Source organism: Perna viridis, chromosome 9 (genome assembly GCF_037379345.1).
Source record: "Perna viridis isolate PV_CMFRI_1.1 ecotype Kerala chromosome 9, ASM3737934v1, whole genome shotgun sequence".
NCBI classification, from domain to species: domain Eukaryota; kingdom Metazoa; phylum Mollusca; class Bivalvia; order Mytilida; family Mytilidae; genus Perna; species Perna viridis.
The window spans coordinates 381,363-405,079 of record NC_142453.1 but is presented as its reverse complement, the minus strand read 5'-3'; the positions used below and the strand labels follow the sequence as shown (position 1 = coordinate 405,079).

The 23,717-nt window shown below is 32.1% G+C and overlaps 2 protein-coding genes across 6 annotated transcripts in view; both read right to left on the bottom strand.

Annotated features, from left to right (window-relative positions):
* LOC148605998 (phosphatidylinositol 4-kinase alpha-like) overlaps positions 1–14,244 on the bottom strand; it is a 55,028-nt gene extending 40,784 nt beyond the window's left edge. For 4 of the 5 annotated variants that reach the window (XM_088544471.1, XM_088544473.1, XM_088544472.1 and 1 more), the window contains exons 1-14: positions 14,113–14,244; positions 13,207–13,323; positions 12,523–12,610; positions 11,936–12,021; positions 11,623–11,698; positions 10,824–10,850; positions 9,874–10,352; positions 9,255–9,329; positions 8,461–8,560; positions 7,879–8,070; positions 6,569–6,669; positions 5,746–5,987; positions 4,846–4,941; positions 2,311–2,412 (exon numbers count right to left, since the gene is read on the bottom strand). In XM_088544471.1, the coding sequence (XP_088400597.1) occupies positions 2,311–2,412; positions 4,846–4,941; positions 5,746–5,987; positions 6,569–6,669; positions 7,879–8,070; positions 8,461–8,560; positions 9,255–9,329; positions 9,874–10,352; positions 10,824–10,850; positions 11,623–11,698; positions 11,936–12,021; positions 12,523–12,610; positions 13,207–13,323; positions 14,113–14,226 (1,895 nt within the window). In that variant the 5' untranslated portion in view covers positions 14,227–14,244. The remainder of the gene's footprint in view (positions 1–2,310; positions 2,413–4,845; positions 4,942–5,745; positions 5,988–6,568; positions 6,670–7,878; positions 8,071–8,460; positions 8,561–9,254; positions 9,330–9,873; positions 10,353–10,823; positions 10,851–11,622; positions 11,699–11,935; positions 12,022–12,522; positions 12,611–13,206; positions 13,324–14,112) is intronic. The other variant, XM_088544476.1, reaches the window with a different exon arrangement.
* Positions 14,245–19,512: 5,268 nt separating this feature from the next.
* On the bottom strand, positions 19,513–22,458 carry LOC148605997 (small nuclear ribonucleoprotein Sm D3-like). The gene is made up of 2 exons (XM_088543762.1): positions 21,997–22,458; positions 19,513–20,209 (listed from the first exon to the last, which is right to left on the bottom strand). The coding sequence occupies exons 1-2, from the start codon at positions 22,310–22,312 to the stop codon at positions 20,142–20,144; spliced, it is 384 nt and encodes a 127-aa protein (XP_088399888.1). The 5' UTR covers positions 22,313–22,458; the 3' UTR covers positions 19,513–20,141.
* Between the last annotated feature and the right edge of the window lie 1,259 nt (positions 22,459–23,717).

Here is a 23,717-nt window from a genome sequence, read left to right as displayed (position 1 = left end):
TAAATTTGTTTGTAAGAGAAATACATGTAGAAAGACCCTGATAAAAAAAAGAGTAAGAGTTTTTTAGGCATTAGACCTTTATCTTCTAACTAAATTCTGTTACTCAAAATGGTAGTTTCAAACTCCAGACTGTGATTTCTTCGAGTTTTAGTTAATCGGAAGTAAATATCATCGTAGCTGAACAAAACGTACACTTGACCTGTAACATATCATGGTGAACTTAATTACCAAAAATCATGCCATAATCTGCAAGCGTTTAGAAAAAATAAGTCTGAAAAATGGTTATTTCTGTGAATTTAGCTAAGTTCAAGGCGCGTAATTTTGGTAAAAATCATCGGAGCTGAACCAACTACAAACTTGTCCTCTAACTTATCATGTTGAATTTCTGTAATAAAAATCATGTCAATATCTCCAAGCGTTTAGAAAAAAAGTCCAGAAAACTTTTTTTCTGTTAATTCTGCTAAGTTCAAGCGCATAATTTCAGTAAAAATCATCAGAGCAGAACCAACTACAAACTTGTCCTGTAACTTATCATGTTGAATTTCTGTATTAAAAATTATGTCGATATCTGCAAGTGTTTAGAAAATGTCCAGAAAACTGTTATTTTTGTGAATTTTGCTAAGTTTAAGGCCATAATATCGGTAAAAACCATTGGAGCAGAACGAAAGTTAAACTTGACCTGTAACATATCATGGTGAAGTTATATACCAAAAATCATGTCAATATCTGCAAGCATTTAGAAAAGTCCAAAAAACTGTTATTTCCGTGAATTTTGCTAAGTTTAAGGCCGTAATTTCAGTAAAAATCATCGGAGCGGAACAAAAGTTAAACTTGACCTGTAACTTATCATGGTGAACTTATATACCAAAAATCAACGGGCTGACGGACGGATGGGTCAAAAACATTATTCCTGTCGCAACTTCGTTAAGTGGTGTATAAAAAACCAATCAACTAGATCGTGTAAACCGAGATGTGTTAACTCTCCATAAAAGTTACTCTGGATTATCAATTAAATTAAAGTAGGACAAATAAACATGGATGACCTAACTGGTACAATTAGGTCACAACCATGAAATAACCCATAACTTTACAAAGTTTGCTAAGTACATTTATACACAGTTGCTAGGTAATGGATTCCTGTATAGAGAACAGTTTCAATTTTAAGATAAATCTGTGAACAGACAGGAGAACTCCATGATCTATAAGCTCTGCACTACATGGCAGGATAAAAGAGTGTATCTAAAAAGATGATAAGTAGATGCTTTCTAAATTAACACAAACACCAGTGAACTATAGAATCTGTAGATCAATGTGTTAGTAGTCTATAAATTTGATGTAAACATGAAAATTTTATGACAATTGAAGTTTAGGGAAAAATCAGCCTACAACAACCCTAGAAGTAGCTTGAATTGGGATTTGCTTTAAGTTCATTCACAAAAAAAGTAAAATGAAAGTAAATTGTCATGTTTACAACTGCCATGTGATATACAGTCTGTACCATTAGTTATAAGACCACTTACATACATATAGGTAATGTCATACTCTTGCCATTACACAGTTGAAATGTTTAGTTTAATGATAAATAGAACCCAGAAAGTACAATGAAAGCCAGAAGTTCAGGAGTAAATTTCTAACTTACGGTAAATAATAAAGGAAAATTAAGTTTTTCTTGTACAATTACAAGTAATTCAAAAGTATTCATATGGAGCTTCTATCCATATTAGGCCAAAAAAGAATAATAGTCTTGTTTCCTCCTACCAGTAAGAAAAAAAACAAGTTAGGAAGGTAGGGAAATTATTTTATTTTTCAAAAACATTTTACATTGAGTTAATGGGGAAACAATCTAGACTTTAACAGTGCTTGAGCCAAATGTCCCTAAAATGTTAAACGTGGGCACAAAAACTTGGGTAAGTAGGGTAGCAGGAAACAGATACATTAGTTTGGCATTATCAACCACCAAAGTAGAAAAAATATTTTTCTTTCAATTTTTGACAGACTTCAATATTCATGATATCAGAAAAGATTTTAAATTGAAATCATTTTCTGAAAAAAAATTCACTGAAGCAAATGAGAATTTCCCTAGTGAACGATCTACACACACAAAGCAAACAAGGATCAAAGGAAATTTCAGTCCCAAGACCTTAATAGCCTGACAGAATCTACAAGTTGCCTTTCTGGACCTAAAAAATTAAAATAGCCTTTAGAGGCAAAAATGGATGGTCAAGCCTGCTGTTATACAAGACATGGTACAGACTGTTATTAAAAGCTTGTGTAAAATAGCTGATTATTGAGTTAAATATTGAGCATTGCCTCTCGACATCGCTGCGTTGAATGCCAGCTGAAGTGGGTCGTACAAATTTCAAAACAAGTTTCAACTGGTTCCATCGCTCTTCAGGAGATTTCCCATCTTTCCTACAGAGATAACATTGGTATCATGCAAAGCTAACATTCTATTAATATAAACATGCAAAACTTCAAAATAAAAGGCATTCTATCATATATCTCTACAGCATCACAACAATCTATACAGGCCAAGCTAAAGTTCTAATATCAGTTGTTCCATTACAAAACACCCATATATTAAAACAAGTTTCTAAATAAATTTAATTAAACCTCCTTACATGTAACCTCATTATCTAGTTTAGTTCCTTGTACAAACCTTGTTTACCTTTATGTACAAGGTACTTCTTTGAAAACTAAACAAAATGTGGTAAGTAAATATCTTTGTTTCTAACTAACACGAAAATTTCCAGAAAAACAAATGGATGTTTCTTTAATTGTATGTGACACACTAAATTAACATAGATAAACTTTAAAGAATGTAATGTAGTGTTGCATACAGTCAAATATAAGTTAGAGTGGACTATAAAAATATGAGTAACAGTTTATGATTACAATTTACTATGAGCACCAAAATTGATTTGCCACCACATAGTGAGTAATTTTCACCAAAATCTTACAATTTACTCTATGAATAGAGATATCAAATTTTCACTGTCTGATTTTTTTTAGCATCTTCTGATTTAACATAATTACAATTATATGTAAAATATCTGGAATCAAATTTGGCAAGCTTTTATTTTCCCTATTCTTCAAACCTTGAGAAAATAGTGAAATTTTCCAACTACACCTGAATATGGTATTTGTATGTTTTCATATCTTTATATCCATACTTTACATCAAAGCAAATGTGATAAAACATAATTGAGAAGATTCAAATTGGCCAAAAAAGATAACATATTAAAATTTGTTTTTGTCTGCAAAAACAACTGTTTCCCCCAGTCCCGCAAACTGGATCCACTTGCAGTATCCACCACGTCCACAGAGCAGCTTCAAAAAATTCTGTTGAGAGGCAACAGAGAAGTTGCACTGACCGGTACAATAGCTTCAGAGAACTTGAACTGACAAGGTAATTATGAGGATTTTTTTACAAATTTCAAATTTCAAATGGCATAAAACCTACAAAAATTGTGGTATAATAATTTCCTGGGAATATGCACAACTACATATGATGTTCTTGCTACATACCAAGTTTTGTAAAATTTGGTTCAATAGTTTCAGAGGAGTTGGACTTATGAGGATTTTTGACAAATTTCAGATTTCAAAGGGACATAACTCCTACAAAAAAATGGGGGATCAAAATTTCCTAGTAATATGCACAACTATATGTAAATATGATATTCTTGCTACATACCAAGTTTCATAAAATTAAGTAGTTTCAGAGGAGTTACACTGACAAGGTAATTTATGAGGATTGTTTAGCAAATTTTAAGTTCAAAGGAGCATTACTCCTAAAAAATTAAGGCATCAAAGTTTCCTGGTAATATGAAATTACATATGATGTTCTTGCTACATACCAAGTTTTGTAAAATTTGGTTCAGTGGTTTCAGAAGAGTTACGCTGAAAAACTTTGTGACGGACACACAGACATATGGACCCACAGACAGACAACAGATGGATAAGCCAAAAACATTTGTCTTCCCACCAAAGTGGAGGGAGACATAATTATTAGACCTGCATAGATATATTGTATATTCAAATGATTTATAAATAATCCTTAAATCCTATCTAATAAAGTTACAGATAAAATTTATTCACTCGAAAGTCGAAATCTATAATACATACATGCATGAATTAGACAGATAGAAAAAGACAAATTTACAAAAAATTAAGTACTTGGTAATATGATAGAACAATCTTTTTCCTAAAGTATTTATAGGTACAAATATATGTACATGTACCTTGGAAGATGTCTGACAACCAGACAAACACAGATAAAACTTATTAATAATTATCAATATTGAAGAACATGAAGTTGCATGGATTGTCATGCTAGGTATACCCCCACTCGTTTAAGACAACAACCAAAATCACTTACAAAGTATGACTTATCTATAAATAGTCATCCATCCATTGAGAGGGGAGATAAGTGCAAATAAACAATTATGACAGAGAGACAAAATGAGCAACAGACAAGGTGATTCTAATAAACCACCTACTTGTGGGTATATAATGAGCTCTCTGGTCAATGAATGAGGTATAATGAGCTCTCTGGTCAATGAAGGAGGTGTAATGAGCTCTCTGGTCAATGAAGGAGGTATGATGAGCTCTGGGCAATGAAGGAGGTATAATGAGCTCTCTGGTCAATGAAGGAGGTATAATGAGCTATCTGGTCAATGTATGAGGTATAATGAGCTCTCCGGTCAATGAAGGAGGTATAATGAGCTCTCCGGTCAATGAAGGAGGTATAATGAGCTCTCCGGTCAATGAAGGAGGTATAATGAGCTCTCCAGTCAATGAAGGAGGTATAATGAGCTCTCTGGTCAATGAGATTTATTAGTTTACCTGTCTGACATCTCAGCTCTGTAAAGCCTGTTAGATATTGATGCTAAGAAAGCTTGTACACACTCAGGATCCTCCTTAACTCCAGCCTTCAGACACCTGAGGTCAAACAATTATATAATGTCAATTTGAATTTTTTTTTCTTTTAAATGATTCACATCTTATTTTCAAGAGAATTTCTTTGGAGTTCATATGGATACAGAACTTCACATATTTCATTTCAAGATTTATCTTAGCTCTACTGTATACATGTAAATATCTGGTGGACTTTCATTTCATCATATTGAAACAATTTATACTTGTTTTATGTATGCCATCTTAAAAATGTCTATTATACATGTGAATGTGCACATTTCATTTGAAATTACAATATCAATTCTGAATTCAGTTTCTTAATATCAAAAGTCTCAGGACTTTTTCATTCTTATGGCAAAAAACTGATTACAGATAGCACAAATTATTGTCTAGTGAAACTTTTAATATTTTTTTTATTTTAATAAGTGGCAAAATTCAGTTTAGTAATGTGAAAAAATTGAGTTGTACTATATACAAACATACTTTTAATATGCACTACATACATGTAATATGAACATCAATTTTGAAACACAGCAGAAACTTTGGAAAATTGACAAAAAAAAAAGGATTTTAATTAATGGTTACAGAAGGTGACAGTAGCTCCAATCAAAAACTTGAAATACATGACCAATAACCTTTGATTTATTTTCAGTGTATGTGTTATTTCCCATGCTTTTAGTCTTTTGTCTTGATGTGTAAGCTATTTTACATTTAGGGGTAAAGTTCCTTTAAATTGCGAGGTTTCGTTGGTCTCTTTCTAAATTACATGTACTTAGTTATTTTCAATATACATGTAACACAGTTCCTGAAATTTTTCTTTTAACTTACTTGCTGATATTCATGATAGCACAATCTCTAAGATTCTCCAGAGACTTCAGTAACTTATTGGAGGACTTCTGTGGTGAATTTGTACTATCTGTCACAGTGATCTTGATACTGCTTCGTCCAAATGATGTGGCATACTTGTTCAGCTTACTGAGTATTGGTGAAGGGGTTACCAAGAAGTCACGAAGTGAGGTACACATACTTGTGGCAAGAATGGGGAACTTCACAGCCAGTTTTCCCAATGACTGACAAATTTGAATTTTTTTAAATATTGTGTAAAAAAGATAAACATATAGAAGATAAATGTAACTATTTCAATTATCTTAAGTCTTATGCTCTAATAAAAAAAAATAGTCATATTTTATTTAAACAATAAATGGAAATTGGTTGCAATCAACAATTAAAGCAGGCGATATACAATTTAATTATAAATTCAAATCAAGAGTTTTTTTTGTTTTTTTTTATTTAACACTACATTTTCTATTGAGAAAAAAATGTTCAATATTATTTCTATTCATATATAATTTAATTCAATTGTTTATTTTTCATCTGAGCAAGCTAACTTGGTACTGTGACGTCATTAACGTCAATTAGTCCACAGTCCACAATTCAAATAATACCATACTAAAAAAGGCTTTGATGAAGGGATAGATCTTAATTTTGACTTTAATTAATTAAAATTAAATTATAAGCAATGTCTTTAATTTTTCAACAAGTGATACTCACATAACCAATTTTGGGATAATTTATGCCTGTTCATAAACTGTTTCCAAAGTTGCTTATTTAGCATAACCTGGTCAAAAATTAAAAATAATCCTTAACAAACCTCTAAAGCCACCAGTAACAGAGGAGTATGAGCCAGTAAAAATTTCCTTTCAGTGTTAGCACTTATCTTCTCTGTCAACTTCAAACACAAACTCTCTGCTTCTGTTCATAGAAAAAATATCAAGGTACATGTTAAAAATCAAACCAAACAATAAGGGGAAAAATTAATATGCATAAAATTTTTCCATTTGTTATAATCAATTTCAATCTGACTCAAACCCATTAATCTGCAAACATAAGGCAGCAACTATTCATAAAGTAGAAACCAGAACATGATGTATATTAGGAAAGATACTACTGTAAATTTCCCGTGTTGCTTATTCTCACGGATTCTGTCATGTGAACATATTCATATATACTAATGTAAATCTATAAATTTCATGGGTATCATTTTTTTCAAGGTTTCACGAAATGAACATTTCCAATTCTGAGGGTACTATTTTTCGTAATTTTCTGCTCACCACGTAAATGGTGAAATTTAGTACACAGTAAAAATTAATGTTTACAGTATTTGACCCAAATTACAACTCTTTTAAAAATCATACTTGAATAATAAAAGCTTAACTTGTTTTTAATCATTACTTTAACCATGCTTGTTTTCTATTAACCACTTGCTTTTAATCATTACTTTAACCAAGCTTGTTTTCTATTAACCACTTGTTTTTAATCATTACTTCAACGAAGCCTGTTAACCAGTATACATTGAGTTTAGTTAATTCTACTTCTGGATTGTCTGGTACACAGGCAAATATTTTTCATGTGAAATTCATGTTAATCAAGCTTCAGGTGAAAGGCAAGGTAATGGAGCTTCAAGTGAAATTCATGTGAATCTCACATGAAATTCATTTTGCATGGTTAATGTGAACATTTCATGTGAATTAAATGTGACGGCTCAATTCACCCAAATTTCATGTGAACTTTGGCACTAAGTTTATTTGCTCAATTCAGGTGAAAATCGTGTAAAATTCGTGTGAAAATTATGTGAAATAATTTTGCCTGTGTATGTCATCTGTAAAGAACCAGTTTAAAATTAATAAATACTGGAACATGAAACTGGGGTTGAACCATAACAAACTACTTTAATGGAAAGCATTGCTAGTTTACCAAGTTAACAGTACTGTTTAATTTAAACCAAGGACAACAGTAGGTGTTGCATCATCTCAACACAAATATTTGACTCTGTGACCTTGAAGTTTTATCTTGAGCATTTATGGGGCCATAATTCCTATAAAGGATATTGCTTCTTAGTTCAAACCAATGATATGGACACTGGCTGCAGATCTTACTTCTATCAGCAGATAAAATACTTGCCTGATTCATCAGTGATTGCCCAAAAGAGAATGTCAACACAGGCAGCGGAGCTTGCTACAGTTAGCTGGTAAGGATTAAAATCTTTGTCCATTTCTCTATGATGGTAATGCTTCTTAGTCATTTCTATCTGACCACTGTTGTATAAATCCTTTACAAATTCTTGGACTTCAGAGGTAAAACTGATTGGTAAATCTGTAAATAGAAAATAATACACACTACAAGTTGAAAGTTTTCTGAAACACTACACTAAGTCAACATTATAATCACCTAACAACTATTCTCTATAGTATAAATCATTTACAAATGTCTTGCCTTCAGTTGCTGAACTTTTTGATGACAGACAAGAAAAAGAACCTTTCATAACATGTTCAGACTTAATCACTCTAAAACAGATTCTGTAAAAGATACTGTCTGCCGTGCATAATCAGATAGCATTGTTTGGACCAGATCAAGATGAACAAAAAAGGGTAAATCAAAAGTCAATAAACGGTAAAAATTTTATCATATAGCTAAATCAGGATTTGAAAAAGTAAAATGTCATAATGCCAAAGAAAATTAGGTCTGGATTTTTCAGTTTCTAACCTGTTTCCTGCTCAAGAACATCCCTCAGCATGGTAACAACAACCAAAGTGACTGTCTCACTAAAGGATTTATATGGGAACCATGAATATCTGTTCTCATGCTACAATATAAGACATCATATCAAATCAGATTAATTATGAGTTTATTGGAATTGACCCATTGCCTATATCTGTTTGTTCTACTGAAGTGGCTGACTCCTTAAGGAACCTTCGGATGAAGTTTTAAAATATGGGACCAAAAAACATAACTGTCATATCACATTCAAAGTAACTGATGGAGATTTAAGTTAATTATTGCCTTTCAACAGGCCATTTACATCATTATTTAACCCCCTGCTTCCACTTATACTAAATTAAAGATCATGGATATTCAGTCCGTAGTAACACAAATTAAAGATCACAGATGTTCAGTCCATGGTAACACAAATTAAAGATCATGGATGTTCAGTCCATGGTAACACAAATTAAGGATCACGGATGTTCAGTCCATGGTAACAAAAATTAGAGATGAGTGATGTTCAGTCCGTGGTAACACAAAATAAAGATAATGGATATTTAGTCCATGGTAACACAAATTAAGGAACACGGATGTTCAGTCCATGTAACAAAAATTGAAGATCATGGATGTTCAGTACATGGTAACACAAATTAAAGACAATGGATGTTCAGTCCATGGTAACACAAATAATAATAATATCATGACCATGTTTAAAGGAGAAAATTTACAAGCACAATTCATACATGTTAATGTATATTCACAATCAGCTTAAACATAAGATGGGGAACAAAACCTACCGAGTATTCAGCATAAAAATCTGTCAACATGGAATCAAGCCTTGAAAGGATTTCTTTAGAAAGGATCCTCTTTGCCTGAAATAAGAAAATGACATTGAAAGATATTACAATAAAGTCATTTTAAAATAACATATCATTGATTTAGCAATATTAATATACCAGTAGTGTAATGTAAGAGTTTTTACATGAAAAAGACAGACAGAAGTATTGTACAGAAAACCTATTATACATGTACTGCAAAAATTACCTGTGTCCTACTATAGTAATATTGTGTTATATTAATTTCTGAGTAACAATGGGAAGTCTTCTTTGAGCTTTCTTTATCAATGGTTTACATTTGACGATTGTGAAAAAAGTCATAAAAGCAGCTTCTAATTGTAGCTAGCAAAACAAAAACACATAATGGTATACAAAAACCTAATGCAAGTTGTTTTCTAAAAATATGAATACACATATGAAACAAAACTGATTCCGTCCTTATGTGTGATATTAGTCCAATTTACAACATGGACAAACACTGGCAATTCAATTTATAAATCTATCTTTCACAACATTCTTTAACTTTCAATCTCAATTACAAATCACATGAGAAACAGTAACTATATATATATATACTTACAACAGCCAGTAGTCTTTGAAGATGATTACTAGAAAATTTCAGTTGTTCTTCCTCTGGGTGCTCAGGAATAATTTCATATCCCCATGGTTTTGTTCTGGTAAAGTTTGATCCTATCTTGTTAAAGTAGTGCACAGTATCATCTACAAGTCTGTCTTTCTTCTCCTCTTTCTGGGGAATCATGGGAGATGGAGATCTCTCCCTGGACCTGAAGCTGAGATTATCAAAGCTCTGATGTCCTGTTGGAGAATTAGGGCTTGACATCTCCAGATTTAGTATGTGAGAAGAAAGGGTCCTAGGAAGAATTGGTCTGAAACTACTGAATGTCTTCTCCAAAGGCTCTTCCTTGACTGAAACTGGTACTTTAACAACATTCTCAGGTGGGTATAACTTGGATATAAGATATGTTCCATCATCTGTTGTCCTACCAAGGGCTCTTGTCATACCAATAAGTATGGGAACTGTAGATGTACATAGAACCTCTGAAATACACATTTATCTTACTTAAATTTTAAACAAATATGGAACAACAGAAAAAAAATGAGACTCATAATGGAGACTTTAACTTTCAAAATTCTGAACAAAAGAAAAGGGGTCCAGTGTAAGATCCTATTATTTTCAATACTAATTATGGAAAGTGCATACTGTACTGATTTTGACATCTATTGATATAGTATTGATAGTATTTTCCCTAGATTTACATAGATCCTAAAGTTTCTGAACTTGAAAACAAATATTTCTTCCTTATCACAGTAAACTAAACTTATTGGAACCAAAAAACAAGATACAATATTAACTTCCTCATGCAACAATTGGACAAAGACAAAATACTGGGAAAACTGAAATAAAAATACTTAACACAAAGACATTAAAAGACACAAATCATGCAGAAACCCAGTACACCAGCTCAGCTTGCAATAAACAGAATAAACAACTGTTAACACCAATATTACCTGAAGTTTTGGAAGAATTTTGATAACCTAAAAATCATTAAAAATCTAAGCTATATAATTACATGTCTATAAAATTACTGAATGTATTTATGTTGTAAATTATGGTGCTCAGAATCAGGACATTAGCCCTGACATATTAGGTTTATTTTGGATGTAATGTCTCCTCTCATTGGTTGACAGACACATTGTACACATTAGGTTAATAATTTTGGATGTAATGTCTCCTCTCATTGGTTGACAGACACATTGTACATGTTAGGTTTATAATTTTGGATGTAATGTCTCCTCTCATTGGTTGACACGCACATTGTACATATTAGGTTAATAATTATGGATGTAATGTCTCCTCTCATTGGTTGATATATGTTCATGTTTCATCTCATAGATTTAAATTTTTAAATGTTGTTAGGTTATTAACACTATTAAGTTTGTTGATTTACTTGTGAATTGAAAATTAAATTATAAAGGAACAATTTAAACATCTTATCTGTCTATTCAAAATAACTTCAATGTAAGTGGTACAGAGTGTGTAAGTTATCTAGGATGCACCACATTATTAAATTTATATTTCACAGACCAAAAAATTTAACAATCATTTCTCAATTTCAATTGTTTTATCATACATGTACATGAGAATCTTGTTTTTTGAAGCTTCAATAGAGTCAAGCCTTATTACAATTTGAATTTGGCTTACCACAAATTGATTAAACATATGGATGTTAATTGTATATCTTACAAGTTGATTTTAAGAAACAGGCCTATCTTATAAGAAAACTTCAACTTCTGATTTTATTTTTACCTTTAGGGATATCATACTTTGATCCTTCACATAGTGATGTTAAAACTTCTATCAGGTCCAACTGACTAGATATTATCTAAAATGAAAGAAAATTTCCAAACTCATAAAATCAGAATAAGAGGAGTCAGTTTAGTCTCGTGTTTATTCCAAGTTACTCCTAAAATAAAATATGTTAGTTCTTATCTGCTTTAATACTTAAATGTGCATAACAATAAAATAATTAAATGGACATAACGATAAAACATTTAAATATGCATGTGAAATGAGTTTTATCTTCCCAAACACATTTATCAATTTTATTATGAGTACTAACCTTGTCCCTAGAATCTTTGTCGAAGTATGCAACATCACTTAAAATGGTGTTCAAACAAAAACTAAAACATTCAGCAGATGGTAAAACTGTAAAAAGTAAAAAAAAAAAGTTTTTTAAGGAAACAATATAATAGTAAACGTACAAGTCTTTACAGAACTGAAAACTAGAATCGTGGCAGGTTTAATATGGGTTTTCCGTCCAATACCGAAAAGTACCAAATTTTCTGTATTGTACACACAAATGTACCAAAACATTTCTATATTACACTGTATACAGCTACTACAGATCACATGTAAATAAGTAAAGAAATTGCCCAAACAAACATTTGGGAGCAGTACACTGATGTTAACACATATTTGTTTTTGGATTAGGTACTTTGAAACATGAATATTGGAACTTCTTAAATTCTTACAATAATATTATGAATGAAACCCAAACAGAAACTTGTCAAGATCCATAAAACTTCTTCAACTCTGCTCTTAAATTTTGAAATTTCTGAACGTTTTGTAATACTCCATCTTTTTTTTTGGTTACCATTAAAAAAAATAAAAACCAAGTTTAAGTTTTATAGGTAATGTTGGACTTACTTCTACCTCTAACTGGTTTATCTACCCATTGCGCTTTTGTCAATCCATGTAATACATTCAATAAGTATGGTAAAATCTTCTCCTTAAACTGAAACATTACAAGTACTTGTATTATTCAATAAACAACCACATGTATATCACTTAGTCATTAACTTTTAACATTGGGTTGTTCAACTGTTAATATAGTGTAACCTGTCTAAACTGAGACCTGAATAAACAAGAAAACTGCCTAAACCAAATATTTTCAGAAGTTTGTTAATGTCACATCAATTTCATGATGAAGCTGTGTAAATCAAACATCTGTCTAACCATGCTATCAGAACAAAATCAAACACCTGTCTAACCATGCTATCAGAACAAAATCAAAAGGTTTAGACAGGTCTGACTGTACAAATATAGTTGTTAACAAATTGTCTTTGGTATAACAAGATTTCATCCTGGCCTAGTCTAATGGTAGACTTGGCTGGAAATTTACCTGAACCTCTGTTTTGGTGATATTGAGGTATGGAAGAATAGAATTCCTACATCAAAGGTTATAGAATTATCTCTGGTCTTACATTTAAATTGTTAGCTATCTATTCTCATGATTTACCAATGGTATCATATGAGCAACTGGTACAATACTAAAATTTCACAAGCACTATTATTCATACATGTACAATGTATCTCATCGTCTACATATACCTGTAGTCCAGATTCCAAATAAAATATTCCTAAAGCAATAACAGCTTCCTGGGCTCGTCTGTCAAAACGAAAACCTCTAGTTGATTCTCTTGGACATAAGTCTAAGAGTCTTGTGATCTTAAAAAAAAATAAACATTGAATCCATAATAAACTTACCATAGGTATTAACCTACAAATATTCTAAACTGGGAGATCCCCTCTCAGAATTTTGTAAAAACAGATTTGCCAAGGTTTTCAATGTAGTTTTCCCAAAGTGTTTAATGTTTAGTAACAGACATTATTTGTACTCAATTCCAAATTCATTGAGACAATATCTCTGAAAGATGACACACAATGTTTCCCAATATTACAATGTAAATAAATGGTTTTCATCACAGGTTCAAGATCAATTTGTTATGACAAAAAAAATGAAGTAATTTATAACAATTTTATGCTGAAAATTCAAATATTACACTGTTAATTTTATTATGAAATATCTGAAGCCTCGGGCCAACAGTAGGAGACTTAACACTTATGATTTATTAATGCATGGATTCAATCCCATAAAAGAAAAGTAATGTATCTTTTCAAGGAATTAAAGTGAACAAAGTTCAGTTTTTAAGCCTGCTAATTATTGGATAAATGATTTGGGAGTCTCTTGCAAACATTGTTAAGCCCTTGTTTTCGTCTGGGCTCTGGCCCTGCAACCTACCATCTGGGTCTGAGGAAACTCGAACTAAAATTACAAATGAAACAGGAACAATGACAGGCAAGAACCAATCATACCAAATAGACACAAAAAACACAAAAAGGTATTATGGTGGTTTGTTTTGACAGATTGGTAACATGTGGATTTTTAACCCCTACCCTTTATGATATTTGAATCTGTGTGTGTTTTTAAAGGGTGCAAATTAATATGTTTACTACCTTTTCTGGAGAAATTGGTTTTGATGCTGCTGTTGCTCTTGCAAACTGTCTAAATGCTTTCGAAAAGAAGGCTTCGTCTGTCATTTTTTTTTCACGGTTATCTCCCCTTGACATGTACAATTATAATTAAACAAGTTCGGTTTTCATTTCCCGGAATATAGGGAGACTGTTTCAGCTTAAATTAATCCTAAATAAAATTACAGATCTATGGTTTAATATCAATTGAACTAAGCATTATATTAACATGAATTTAACATTTTTTCTGTTAAACCTGAACATGGCTGTTTCCGACATCTCTTTTTCCGACACATGTGAAAAGACGTCATCTACACCCAGGAAGCACGAACCATTTTAAAAACATTTTTAAAAGTGTATTGGTGGTGCTAAAAAATGATCTACAGAAACATTGTTGTAATATTTTTAAAACACTTCCAGGAATGAAAAAAAACATTATAGTACATTTAAAAGACAATTCGGTATAAAGTAAAGAGTTAGAATTAAGTAAAATTACATGGTGTTTTTTTTTTTATTATTTTAAACACTCCACATAAACATATCAAAAATCTTTTCTGGAAAATATTTTCCAAAATTTTTTCTTAAAATTTTTTAATGAACCATTCAGAAAGTCAGGAAAAACATTTTAATCACTTTTATCTCGTAGCGTTTTAAAATGTTTTTATAATTAACTATGCAGACATTTTGAAAGACATTTAAAAAATATACACTTTTTCCATAATAAAAATGTTTACGGAAATACGTGTATCCATCATATCACAAAAATGTTCCAATGTGATGTTCTGATGATTTTTTGATATATAAAGAATGTTGTGAAACATTCGATAAAAACTTCAAGGTTATGTTTTAAGTTAAAACATTATCGCGAATTTTAATAAAGGGAAATTAAAAAAAAAAAACCATATTCTTGAATTTAAATCAGAACACGCAAAACTTTCAATTTTTGACAATGTGTGCCTGAACATTGCAACAATGTAAAAATATGATCTCGTATCCGTGCTCGTGTTAAGTATTGGGTTAAATATGGGTCGGTAAATAGTAATTGATAATTAGCAAAATCAAGATGAAGATTAATGTCGATGGATTAAATACTTGAAATAGTGGAATGCCCAGCTCCTGTTTATTATTTGGTTGACTTTTTTCCGGACTTGTACTTTAATAGTTGAACAATGTGTCCCCAGTTGTTTACATTTTACATTCGTAAAATATGAACACTACCAAAACTAAAATAAAATTAAGATAAATGTCATGCACTTTGAATCAAAACCTGAAATATCAGTCCTGTTAAATCCTCATAGTTTTATTTTAAGCTTAATATATACATGTAAAAAGTTAATTAACTCAATTGATACTATAAATCTGCACGGCATCTTATTCAAACATAACTTTTTATCTGACTACTATAAACTTGAATTAAGATACAGGTTGTTAAATCTTTTAAAAAACCAACGATATGAGAAAATGTAACATTCTGAGAACTTGCATTGATTGAACACATTTATCCAGAGTGAATGTTAAGTAGAACTTTATCATTGATTCATGGTGCATCATGATTAATTTATATCAAATTAAATAGTAATGACAAATGTTTGTTATCGTGATCTAAGTTACACAAATGTGTAAAAAAAAATCGAGGTCAAATTTGTTACTTAAAATTGATATACTGTGTTTTGTACAATCTCGGTGCTTTTGAAAGTTGAATAGATAGAAGTACATACTTTCGTGCTTGTTAGATCTTTATGGAAATGTATGAAACCAAGTTCTGTTAATTCAAGGTAGCAACTTCATGTATATATCACAGTTGAAATAAATCACAGATACTTCCCTACTGAACTAATTTTGTTTGTCTAATTCAATATATTTTCTTTATTCAGATGTACTTATCAACAGGTAAGAAATTAGGTGTTAAGTCCTACATTGGTTTGACATGAATGACAAGCGCAATAGTTATCTCTTATTATTTGTTATCTGTTCACTAATTTTAGTTCTTATGATAGGATTCTTTTTTGTTTAATGTTTATTTGCACACATTAGGAACCTTGGTTATAACTTTCGTTTTAGCATTGAAGTCCCTACAATTTTAGGACCAACACGAATAAAGCTCTATTGTCGCTTGTTATAAGTGTAAACGATTTCAACGCATTTAATCAACTGATTGAATCTAATACTTGGAAGATGATTTGGAATCGTCAAAACAAAAAATATCTCCAGCACCGAATCCCAAAAGGGATTATATAGCTAGTAGTCCCAGGTAGCAAAGTTTTTGAAATATTCTAAAAAAATGTTTTTTAATGGACTGAACACATTTTTTTTCCAAAATTTATTTTTTAGGTGATTCTGTATGGTCTCAGGAATATTATTGAAATGTTCCTTAAAAACAGTTTTCAGAAATGTTTAAGGAACGTTTTCAAAATCTGTGTACTAAGAATGTTGCAAAATATTTCTTTAAAACTTATTCTCATGTAATTTTAATGTTTTCTACATGTGATCTAAACAGTCTTTTTGGCATGTGTTTGAAACATTTTTTCCATATGTAATGTGAATGTTTTTTTAAAGCTTTCTGAAGGTTTCCGCGTCGTTCATTGGCTTTGGGGTGACATTTTCATTCCGGTTGAGTTGTTGTCTCTTTGACATGTTCATCATACCTATTCTCCTTATATTTCTATAAATATAGTCTGTTTTGAAGTAATGTTCCACTTTTATCTGCTTCCTGATTAATAAAGCGAACATAACAGTCAGTGTAATATCTTTAATATTCTTATATGTTCATAACGTTCTACTTCGATAACACAGAACGTATACATTCATTGCTGTAATCCCAAATGCAATGGATGCAGTTCTTTATACCATGTGTCTATAATTCCTTTGTTGATAAATCAAACATGTCTCTAACTCGGAAACCGCTTGTCTGCTGCAAGCGCAGCAGTCAACATGGAAATAGTGGACAAACATCCCAGTCAGCAAGTATCGGCCTTCTACGCCGTTTCTGTTTCGAGATCAACATGCTTGCAATAAAAACCAACTAAAATAAAGCCTCCCCTTTTATATGCTACGATAGGCTTCCACATTTATTGATTTGGTCCTGGCTCCGTCACTGTAATTAAATATTTTAGTAATATGAAGTCACGTCTGGGGATGGGAGTTGGGGTTTAAGGCAGAGCGAAGCGATGCAATTTTATTATGTGGGGGTGGGGGAGTGGATGAAAATTCAATTGGGATGCGGCGTGTGCGCCCCTGTCTATCTTCCTTTTAAGACGAATGAATCTGAAAAATGGCGAAGATGTGGATTTTATATAATAACCTCGACAGTCGTGGTGGTCGGCAGTGGATCTATTTAGAGACAGTATTCTAATAGGCAGCTTGTTAGAATATGTGTTGCACGTCGTTATAATTTTGTCTGTTTTACTGATTTGTTGGGCGAGTTTTTATTTAGACGAGGTATTTCATTCATACCACCTACATTTTAACTGGTATATAGTAAACTCAATATGAATTTTGTAAAAAATGTCTGATTATTAAGCTCAAGATTCACCATATATTAGTTTCAGTGGAGTTTCTGTTTTGATTTATATTTAATCGATACGATATCAGAATAAAATGCTTCCAAAGCACATCTTGATACGACTACAGGGTTCAATCCTGGATACAAAACTGCATTTGACAAAGGATTTTATTTGACCAGTATCGAAGTTGCCTCCAATTTTCTAAATGGTTCCCGTAAACCTCCAAGGTCAATTCTAACTTATCTAACAAAACGGAGGACGCTTACCCTACCGATGCACCTGGTCCATGCTCACAATTTTTAGTATAGTCATAACTCATTCAGAGGTATTGCAGTGATTTAGCTAGCGCTCGTCATTTCGCCATTTACGAAAGGATTTCATAAATTACAAAAGTGTTTTAGACCGTTTTCTTCACTAAAAATTTGAAAAAGTGTATAAAAAAATCCATTCAAAAAGAAAGTATTTCAGATAAATTTTCGTCACCTTAAACATAAATGTTGTTAAAAATTGTCATTCGAAAGTTACTTAATTTCACCTGGCCTTACGCTGTGACAAGTTTATGACCCCACGCTAGGTAATTACCTTGTCAACCAGGTGTGAAATACCGTATTGGACTACGTTGTTTAACTTCTAAGACTTCATTCTGCCAGCACAGAACTGCAAGATCTTAAAAGCCTAAATTGCTCATCTGACTTTACAAGCAAATTCTATTCTTTTGTAAAAGCGGCCTTATTTTTCCTTGGAGAAAAATTCCTAACGCTCACACTTGAAGAATCAAATCAGTTTGCACTGAATTCTGTCCAGGAGTTTCAGGGGAGATTTTTTTCAAGTTGCAAAAAAAAAAACGTTGTAAAGAGCAATAACTCCAACATGGCTCAACAGATTTACACAAAAAATTGACCAGATAGATATGGTGAACACCATTACCACGTCAGACTTCTGATAAAACTAACAATTTTGGGATACCAGTATATATGAGATAAACTCGTACCCCTGTGTTCTATTTTTAGTAACAGATGCCATGTTTTTTCAACAGATCAAAAACTGCTTTGGTTCTAATTGGTCCAAAGGAGTTTTACAAAAAAGCTGATGACAAGAAGGACGGATATTAAGTGATGGCAGTAGCTCACATGGCCCAGTGAGCTTAAAAAAATTGTTTCTATATCTCCTTCCTGTTCATCAGATTAGGTCACAAGTCTAAAATTCAGTGCCAGCCTTATAATTGTTAGTGATAGAGCATCTCATGGTGCAATTGCAAAGATATCTATTCACATTTACTCAAGTTACTGTCTGCCTATCAAGAAAATACTTGTTCCTGGGCCCTAATCCTTAACACTTTTGCAAGCTACAAAATCAATCCTCACTTCCCTGCTCTTGATTTAATTTCACATAGAACTGTACACTTCTTATTTTTGTTGAAACACAAAATGTCTGCAAAATGACATACCATAATACATCCACAAACTTAATTTAGTCTTGTGGTCCTTCAAGAATCCTGTTCATCCCATCCAACACTTCTAATGCAATATTCATAAATATTGCTGGTCCTGAATAACATTTATATTTTGTCAGTCAGGATTGATCATTTACACAGTCTGAAAGTGGTTAAAAGTTAAATCTGATCAAAGTAATATATACCAGTGTCTCCACCCATTTAAATGTAATGACAGCATTCAGAGTTGACTTTTTTGATCCACAGGCCAAATCATATAATGGAGAATTTTTGATGTAGATATAACTGGCCTAAAAGTGGAATTTTCACAGTCCAACTGCCATTTTCAAACCTTAAAGTTTGGACTACTGGTTTATATGCTTGACTCCCAATTGTTAGTGAAGAATGTTACATATGCCATCAAGGCAACAATCTTCAGAAAGACAGATATGTCATTACTTATCTTTTTTTTATTTGAAAATTTCCTTACATTATCATAAAAACATTAAGAAAATACAACACAAACCAGGCATCATATCATGATCCTGATGACATAGAGCACCTAACCGGATACTCCATGTGACAAAAAACCTCAAATACAAATGCACAATGTCTTTTCAATGCAGATTCATAACTTACAAGACAAAATTGTGTGGGTTATTGATTTAAAATGGAAACATAATCTTACTATTTTCGTTAAAAGAAATACACTTCTGTGGTCAATTCCACCATAAGTCTAGAGTGTGAAATAGATCCTAAGTAATGATGTTATTATCATATCATTACTTACAATCGATTTGACAACTTTTTAGTGAAATTGTTCACAGGTGTCCTTAATTTGTTTTCAATCATTAACATGTACATACAGGTATACAGTAACAATGAAGAAAATATGACAGATAATTGATAATAATGATTTATGACATAGAATCCTTATGTATAACCTGCATATGAAAATGGTTTGATCAATGAGTTTCCTATGAATGTACATACATATATGTATCAACAACAAAAATTTGACATGATCATAGTCTTCTAAACTTGTCCTCAATTAAAGTTCACTCATAACAAAGATGGGTTTAATGTCTTCTCTGGAAACCTCCTCCACCTCTACCACCACCCCCTCGTCCACGAGCTCCTCTAGCAGCTGAAAACAGATTAAAAACGATCTTTGATTTTCAGACAAAAAAAGATGGTTGTCTTCTGTCAACTGACCCAAGTATTTTGAATTGGCATAATTTCCGAGGCCAAATATGTTGGAAAATCATTACGGGTACAAGTCAAATCGGCACCTGGTCATTTCAGCACATACACAAATAGTCAAATAGGCATGTGGTTAAATCAGCACCAGTTTTTGGTCAATTCAACACTTACTTTATTAAATATCTTATTTTATATCTTAAATTAAATTTTTGTAGTTTTAATAAAAATTTGAACTTTTTTTTACACAAACAAATCACTTGAACTTTTTTTAGATGAACAAATCATCTGTACACAAAAGATTAAAATGAAACATAAGTAATATTTAATTGATGTTTTAACGCAAGAAGAGCCGACAAGCCCAGGATAAAGTGTTTGCCCTTTTGAACAACAACGTTGAAAGGGGTATCAGCATCTGTCACCTCTTAAGGGAGTGTGCCGTTATCTATGGGCCCACAGAAAAGTGAACATTATCTGACTTGTGATGAATTGTGACGACTTTTGATTATTGAAACAATATGCCTTATACAAATTTGTGCAATGTCTTTTTGCCATATCTATAGTTTATATGTTTATAGTGCTATGAATTACAGTAGCAGTAGACCTATGGACCAAGTCTATGTAAAACAGAGCAGGTCTGTAGTGAAATTGGCTCAATTTCCTTTGAAATGTACAGTACATAAATACAGTATGTAAAATTATGAAGGGTCTATGTTGACAAAAAATCAACTTTCTAACACTGCAGTAGTTGTTTTGTACAGAGCTTCTATATCTATGGACCAACAGTGAAGTGAACATTATACTTCTTACAATGACTTGTGATCATGTCTACTTAATTTCCTTATGTTTATGACATTATTCCTGCTAAATTTGGTTTTATGGGCAAAGTGGATTCAGAGAAGAAGATAAAAATATGATTTCCCAATTTCTTTAATTTTCAGTCTTTTTTGCATATATAAACAAATTTTGTTACAACATAGATTTTGTACTTTTAATCAATCAAACAAGACAAATGAAAAACAGGTGTCGATTTGACCAGGGGCGCATTTCTTTTACCTGAATCCGAAAAATGTTTCAGTACAAAGTTTCAAAAAACAGAAACATGATTCGGTGATTAAAAATACAACATTTGAGAAACTGTAACATGTTTCAGTTTCTATCAAAACAAACATGTTTCAAAAGTAACAAAATGGCTTGGTAGCGAAGCAAAATAATATCGGGACCAGTTTCGGTTTGTGTTTCAGTTTGAAACATCAATCACTTATGTTTCAAATGTTTCGATATCATGTTTCTGTTTCAAGTAAAAGAAACAGTGAAACATGAAAATGATTCAGAATCATGTTTCAGATTCGGGCAAAAGAAATGCGCCCCTGGTGCCTACATGACTAGAATTCATCATTGCTATTATCAATGACAAGATGTTGTCTTTAAAAAATGAATCCCGAATCGAACTAGGCATGCACCACCTACACGATTTCAACCTGAAAGTCATTAGAAGCCTGTGAAGGGCAATACTCATCGGTACCGCTGAATCTCCAACTTTTTGTATGGCACATCGTTCTGACCCCAACCCGACATATCAATATCCAAACAAAAAAAGGAGGGTTGCAGGGTCCGAGGACTATGGGAGACCTACAACTAAGACTGCAAGATTATTATGTTGGTTTTGAAACTGTACGTTAATTGAATAATCGGCATTTAAAAAAAAAGTTCATGAAGTTAATATAAATATACCTTGTGCACGGAGGATAGCCGATTTCCCTCTTCCTGCACCTCCTCCTGAACCACCTTTCACTCTTTTAAACATAGGTGCGTTTTTCAACATGTCAGGTAAAATCATAAAGCGAATTTTGCTACCGCGCAGATACACATTTTCTAACTGTGCAACTCTGCCGTCTCGAAAGGTACAAGTAATAGCTGTCATCTGGCAATTCATGTTGTCTTCAGCCTCAACAAGCTTCCCCCTATATACTTCACCAGTCGTTGTTTCACAGGTCACTATGTGCCCTTCCGCTTCATGAAGAACCTTAATTGGTACTCCGATCGACATTTTTGCTTTTTATCCCGAATTCCTACAATTTACACGTCACAAATCTGCAGATAGTTCAAGGATGTCTTGGATTTAACTCAGCCCAATGTTTGAAAACAAAAACAATGGCGGCATACGCTCACCGGTCGTTTCCGGTTTGTCCAAACACCAGTTTATGAAAAACTAACACCAACAAACCGAAACGACCAGTTTGGCATAGTTATTTCAAAATTATTGGTGTTTTTAACTGTTAAATGTAAAGTTCAAATTGATTTTTATTTTTATTTTTTAATTAAGTTTATTTGTGATTTTTGAAAACTTACTTAAAAAACGGTAAAAAAATGAACCAAGAAAAATAGATTTTTTTTTATAGATATGAGGATGTAAAACCTGTAAGGATATGAAGTTACATGTATATGTATAGCCAGAGGCTGAAAATTCAATTTTGATAGTAAAAAAAAAGAAGTTGAATAGTTTTTGTAATAGATTTGTTCATTTTATCAGTACATGGTCATACAACTTATGATCTTGTAAATTCCAAAACTTAGTATTCTTAGCACTCTAGCTGCCAGCTATTTGCATCAGGTACACAGAGAAATTAATTGAGTCACATGGGCCTCAAATTGCAACATGTTCAGTCTATACCTATGCACAGGAGATATTTTTTTACTAATTCATGTTAGACTGAAATCAGATTCTCTATGATTCAAAGGTCATAGGATGAGGATATGGTTGTAACCTATTTTCTTTTTTATTTTGCTGTTCTTCTAGGTTGACTGATCAGATGTTTCAGGTTTTTTTTCCATTTTTACTTCTATCTCATATGACCTTATATTCAGGACTCCTGGTGTGTAAAAGACCACATATCCTTTATGGCCTATTCAGCTTTGTTATGCATCAGTAATCTAGAGAATTGTCAGGCATAAAATAACTTCTGAATAGAAACTTGTTAAATAGTTATTTTGGCTGGCTGATTATGAACCTAATAAGGATGACCTAACCTAAACCAAAATATGACATAAAATGATATCCTGCCACATTGTGCGGCAATAAAAATCAAAACCATAAAGAGTGGATAGTAAAGGTTTAAAGCAGCCAAACTGGTGAACAAAAAAATGTGGGGTTATGATGAAAATCTAACTTGATTTATATTTTTAGTACTAAATAATTGTACAAACTTCGAAGAAAAAAAATCTTTGATTGATTTTTAAGTTAGCATCTGAAAATCACAAAAAGTGTGGAAGAAAAGGAGGGGGTGACATATAATAACATTAAATTTACAAATAAGATTACAGGGTAAGTGCAGAAAATCAAAACTAGATCTGAGTTTACAAAACATGACAACTGTGCTTGGTTTAAACAAAAATCCACTTTCAAGTTATTATTTGTAATGGAGAGACAGACAGACACACATCTCTTATATATA